Source organism: Ctenocephalides felis, unplaced genomic scaffold (genome assembly GCF_003426905.1).
Source record: "Ctenocephalides felis isolate EL2017-DRISC unplaced genomic scaffold, ASM342690v1 CF-g0.4_SCAFFOLD_01604, whole genome shotgun sequence".
NCBI lineage: Eukaryota > Metazoa > Arthropoda > Insecta > Siphonaptera > Pulicidae > Ctenocephalides > Ctenocephalides felis.
Window position 1 is genome coordinate 5,875,490 of NW_020537758.1, and position 6,271 is coordinate 5,881,760.

At 28.5% G+C, this 6,271-nt stretch overlaps 1 protein-coding gene across 1 annotated transcript; it reads left to right on the forward strand.

Moving 5' to 3' along the window:
* Nucleotides 1–1,258: 1,258 nt before the first annotated feature.
* On the forward strand, nucleotides 1,259–3,822 carry LOC113372939 (forkhead box protein G1-like). The gene is made up of 2 exons (XM_026613272.1): nucleotides 1,259–1,904; nucleotides 3,815–3,822. Exons 1-2 carry the CDS (start codon nucleotides 1,259–1,261, stop codon nucleotides 3,820–3,822), a joined length of 654 nt encoding a protein of 217 aa, XP_026469057.1.
* Nucleotides 3,823–6,271: the final 2,449 nt, after the last annotated feature.

Sequence of the window (6,271 nt, forward strand, 5' to 3'; positions counted from 1 at the left end):
GGCTAAGCACAGTCTAAGCGCCACTCTGGTGCAAATGTTTACCCAAGTGCGTTTAGACTGTTTATGTCTAGAGCACTTTTCCAATTTTGTGAAAAAAACGATTAAAAATGTGAAAATGCTGCCAAGCTAAGCACAGTATAAGTGAAAATGTCGCACAGAATTTTTTGCAAATGCGTTTAGACGGTGACGGAGCACTTTTTCAATTCTGTGTAATTAATTAGGCAACTTAGGTAGTTTTTTTGAAATTAAATTTGAAATGAAATGATGATTGTTAATGTTCTGGAGATTGATTGATTTATTTATGATTTACATTTGATTTGCTCAGATATAACAATAAGGTAACAAAAATAATGAAAGTTACAGTATTTGTTGTAATAATATATTTGAAAACGTTTAAAATTTCTCGAATATTTTATTACGGTACGGGAAATTCTAGCAATTTGCCTTAAGGCACGATGCCATACACCACTAGTTGTGTTTTGTTTTCGCTGTTACTTAATAATACAAAAAAATTGTTTTTCGAGTTTAACTTAAAATTTTGATGACACACATGTGCGTCGAAACGTACAAAAAATAAAAAATTTAAGACTTAACTTAAAGTTTACTTTATTAAATATTGAGGCAAAATAAAATACTCTCAATTTACCATATTTCAAAGTTATAAACAAAAGCCAACCCAAACGATCTAATTACCAATTCATCAATTTTTCTATTTTTCCATACAAAACCCACCAAAAACCCATTACGCATCTATTACAATTAAAATCAATCGTGCTACACCCACTTTTCATGAACGATCGTTTTTCATTGGTCGAACCGCGGCCAATAGACGCTCCTCTTCGGCGGCCATTAGTCCTCAATTCGCGCCGCCATTGGTCAGACGACACCCATTGTCGTGAGCGAGCGAGATGGCACACATGCTCCGAAACGTAAGTTGACAGTGATAAGATTACTTACATACGGAGACAAATGGTCGAAGTGTTCGGACGTAATGGAATTAAATAGAATTCGGAATTAAATAGAATATTAATTAATATTAATTCGGAGTTAAATAGAATATGAATTAATATTAATTCGGAATTAAATAGAATTTTAGTGAAATTGTGAAAAGTGGTTAAGGATAAGGGTTAAAGGATAATGTTAAGGACAAAGTGTAACATATAGTGATTGAATTAAAGGATTAACTTTACCATGATAAATTGACTTTTGTGCCTAAACTAGTGTTTACCAGTCCTTTACCTTGTGTGAATCTTTTACCATGGTATCATACCACACAGCCCTAGGCATGTATCAAAAACCGCCCTCAACCGGCAGCGCGACTTCATCCCCCGGTGTCGGTTCCACGTACCACCAGACCGCCACAGGGCACCACATGGGCCACCACATGATGGCAACAGGTCACCACACAATGCCACACCACCATTCACCACCGTCACCATGGTACCACCATCCCCCATACGGTGTAAACTCCTCAAACCAACAACTGTACCAATACCAGCACCACCAAGCCCAGTACCTACCGAATTGTTTACACGAATCCGGGGTGAATTCTTCGAGCGAGCAACAAAATTTTACAAACCTGTATCATAATTTGTATCAACAACAACAGCCCCAAAATTGGGGCTCCGATTTCCATTTCGGGGAGCAGCAGAATCTGGCTGGTGGTTCGGCTTTGCCTCTAAATGGTGGTAATATTGTTCCCTCGCCTCCGATTACAGTGAGTGGTGGTAGTGAGATTTCTTCGCCTGGTGGAGGTGCTAATGGAGATGTTGATGAGAAACCTGGTTCTGGGGGTCGGTTGGAGGTTCCCGGTGGAGGCGCCGGCGGTGCCAACAGGGGCGCTTTGGTTAGAAGTCCTTATGAGTGGATGAAGAAGCCGTCGTATCAGAGTCAACCTAATCCAGGTAATAAGAATGTTTTTTATATAGTAATTAAGCGAGAAACAAAAGTTTGGACCACTGGGCTTTCGCATCCCTACATGCATTTTATATTTATTTGTTAATTGAATAAGTTATTTATATAGTAATTTATTGAACATAACATTGTAAACTTGCTGGAGTAGAAGTTTATGTTTTCACTAGCTAATTTTGTGCTTTTTCGACATTTGGAGTCATTCTGAACCGTTTGACACCAAAATTGATAAAAATATTTGTTTGTAAATCAAAAAATGTTTGTAAATGAAATTTTTTTTCAAAAAGCGGGATTTTTAAACATATGATTTTTTGAAACTTCTTGAAAGAGAGTTTATATGTTTTTGCCAAATTCGATTTGCTAATTTTATGTTTTTTTGACATTCCAAGTCGTTCCGAATCGTTTGACACCAATGGAAAAACTAAATGAATGTATGTGACAAAGTTTAACCTTTCGTTTACGTTTTCCCAAAAACGGTTGCATCGATTTTCAAAATTTAAAAGCCATTTGGTGAAACTTAATAAAGACTAGCAATGATTAATTTGTTTGATGATCTGTCAAGCCGTTTCTTCGTAATTCACTATTCGTTGTGAAGAGCAAATTGCAATTTGTACCAAAATTTTTGGAATGTGTTCGAAAATTACTGTCAAGTGTTATTTTTTGACATATGATTTTTTTCTGAAGTGTTTATGCTATCACCAGAAAATCCGATTTGCTAATTTTTTGCTTTTTTGACGCCTCAAGTCGTTCAGAATCGTTTGACACCAATGGAAAAACGAAATGAATGTATGTGACAAAGTTTGACTTTCCGCCGACGTTTACTCAAAAATGGCTGAACCGATTTCCAAAATTCAAAAGCCGTTCAATGTAACTCGATAAGAACTTGTGTTGATTATTTTTTTGCAAAGATCGGTCGAGCCATTTCTTCATAATTAGCAAAAAAGTACAAAATTATCTGCCAATCTCTTAGCTAAAAATCCTACATCGATTTTGAAATTTAAATAACTCTTTTAATTAAATTTTAACTGTAATTTTTTGATAATTTTTTTTTAATTCTCTAAACTAGAGTTTATATACACCAGAAAATCTGGCTAGCTAATTTTATGCTTTTTCGATATTTCAAGTCGTTCAGAATCATTTGACACCAATGGCAAATGTAAATGTTCATTCATTTATGACAAAGTTTGACTTTTCGTTGATGTTTTCTCAAAAACGGCTAAACCGATTTCAAAAATTTAAAAACCATTTAATATAACTCAATAAGGTTTTACATTGGTTAATTTTATGTGAAGATCGGTCGAGCCGTTTCTTTATAATTAACAAAAAAGTGCAAGCAATTCATATGATTTATATATAAGGTTATTAAGTGATCTTTTGTTAACATTAATAGGATAGCCGAAACGTATGGATTTTAGATTTTTTTTAATTTTAGTCTATATATATATATATATATATATATATATATATATATATATATATATTTGTATAACGAATTCACACTTTTGAAAATGAACGTCAAATATTTTCGTATCGTCCACATTTCACATTCTTGTGAAATTGCTTTATTCTTTTGATATTTTTTTAAACAAATACTTGTACTAAATATTTGTTTAAAACTTTTCGGAGACAACTTGGAGAAACATATTATTTTAATTAGTCTTTGAATTTAAAAATTAATTTAAAAATCCCATGAATCATAATTGATATATTTTTTTATGATACTTTATACAAAATAAAATTTGTATGAAATTAAAATAAAATAATTAAAATCTTAATCAATTTCTGAATGCTGTGTAATATAAAAAAATACTAAAATCAACCAATTTTATATACAAATTTAAAAACAAGAGCCCAAAATTTGGATTAAAGTATTTTAGTCTAATATTAATAACTCATTTTTTAGTGTTATAATTTATAACAAAAAACGTTATAAAGTGTAAACTATACTTGAAATTTATTTTATTAATTTTGATGAGCTTGTCAGAGTGTATTAGCCCAAAATATCATGTGTAATTATATATAATAAATAATAAATACTAAAAGTAATAACTTTTATAATAAAAATATTGATTTTTTAAACAAATTTGAAAGTTGTGGCAAAAATTTGAAGTTTGAAGTTTGAAAGGCTCTTCAGGTCGTAAATCTTAAGTTAAAATATAAAATAAAAAAATACATATGTTCTTGCAAAAAAAAAAAAATTAGTAAAAAACTTAAAAAAAGTGGCATTAACTCATACTAAATCTCATGAATAAAGATGATTCGGTTTGGCAAAGTTTGAAGAGCTCTTCAGGTCGCATTTTGTATACTACAAGGCTATAAATTTTACACAATATTCTTTAATATATCTACTAATGTATAAAATTTTAAAACATTCATATATTCTTGCAAAAAATTAGTTTTAAATAACTTTTACTTGCATATTTCATAGTAAGTCTCACGAATTAAATTTGATTTTGATTTTGTATATTTTGAAGAGCTCCTCAGGTCGCATTTTTTATACCACATGTCTCTAAATTTCACACAATATTTTTTAATATGTCTACTGAAATATGAAATAAAAAATTGATACTTGTTCTTGCAAAAATTTAATAAATATGCAACTTTTTTTCTATGGTACATTAGTTACTATATATAGCTCAAATATTTTATTTCATAAATTTTGGAGGGCTCCTCAGGTTACATCAAGTATCCTAAAATGCTACAAATTTTCCACAATATTCTTCAATATCTCTAGAAACATATGAAATAAAAAAATTGGTACATGCTCTTGCAAAAAATTGAGAAAAAATGCATCTTTTTGTCTGTTGTACATTAGCTACTATATATAATTTATTTCAAATATTTTGACTTATAAAATTCGTAGAGCTCTTCAGGCCGCATTTTGTATTCTGATGTGCTATAAATTTTACACAAGATTTTTCAATATGTTTACAAAAATATGAAATCAAAAAATAAGTACACGTTTTTGCAAAAAATTCAAGAAAAACACAATTTATAACATAGAAAAATCGTATCACCAAACAATTCCTAAAAAATATTCAATACAGGTAAAACTATATATATATATATATATATATATATATATATACTATGTGTATATCTATATATTTAATCCAATACAAATATATAAACAAATTAATTATTATACAATCGCCATAAAGTTTATAGTACGAACTAAATTGTTTATGATATTTGTGTGTGGCAGTTTATAAATTTTACGAAGTCTGTAAAAATGACAGATTTTAAAGCATATGTACTCAAACAACTAATTTTGTCGTCTAAAGTAATAAATTAATAAATAAAAAAAATATTTAGGAAACGTAAAACTAACCAAAATTAATATGAGAACATTTTTGAACTTATAATAAATTATTTTTATTAAATATATTTGTTAAATTTTTAAAATTCAACGAAATTCACAATTTTATAGTGAACAATTTCTAGTTACAAATAATAACAAAATTTATATATATTTATCAACAGAAACAATTTTAAATTATTTTTTTTTAAACAAATTGTTGCACGAGCATTATTTTTCTTTGCATTTTTTGCACTAGAATCAAATTTTATTCATTTATGAATTATCAAGTTGGATTTTAATTTTCTCCAAAATTTAAAGCAATTAGTTATCAAAAATTATTTTAAATAGTACCTGAGTTTATTAATCAATGAAATTTACTATTTTTTCAAACTACTTCTAACAAACTTATGACTTTTTTTAATAACTTTGTAACTAAAAACACTATTTTTCTATTTTGCTCTCAGTTGCTGAAGCCACACTACTAGATCTTGCAACCACCGAAATCGGTAAAAATATTAAAATAATATTATAACTAATTATATGAAATTGTTTTTTATACTTTATTTATATTTAAAAAAAAAAATAATTTGTTTTAGTACTGTCAAGTGCGAGTTTTTTTTAAAAAAAATAATCTTTATGCATGCTGCACGAATAGTGGTTTTGAAATAGTAGTTTGAGCAAAATAGTATTTAATTTGTAGATTTTTTTTTAAAAAGTAGTACGTGGTCATTTATAATTTGTTTAATATATAATTTTTTTTTTAAAAACGAACTTTAGATATATTAAATATACCTCAAGTTGTCATAATTAATAAGACTATTTTTAGATCCAAATTGCTGTAATTTGGATAAATGTTTTTCAAAGTGTTTTACTAAAATAAAAAATCATAAAATTACTAACTTATGTAACAAAATTTTAAAATATTGACAAAAATTTGCCTAAAGAACTATACAGAAAATGCAAATTGTAAAGGATTTTGACTTGATAATTTTGACAAGCTCTTCAGGTTGTACTATAAGGACTAGAATTATGTTATTCACGTATGTAAATCTTCAATGC

What these genes read in the sequence shown, in the direction of transcription:
- LOC113372939 (XM_026613272.1), top strand. Translation starts at nt 1,259, where the DNA reads ATGGTATCATACCACACAGCCCTAGGCATGTATCAAAAACCGCCCTCA.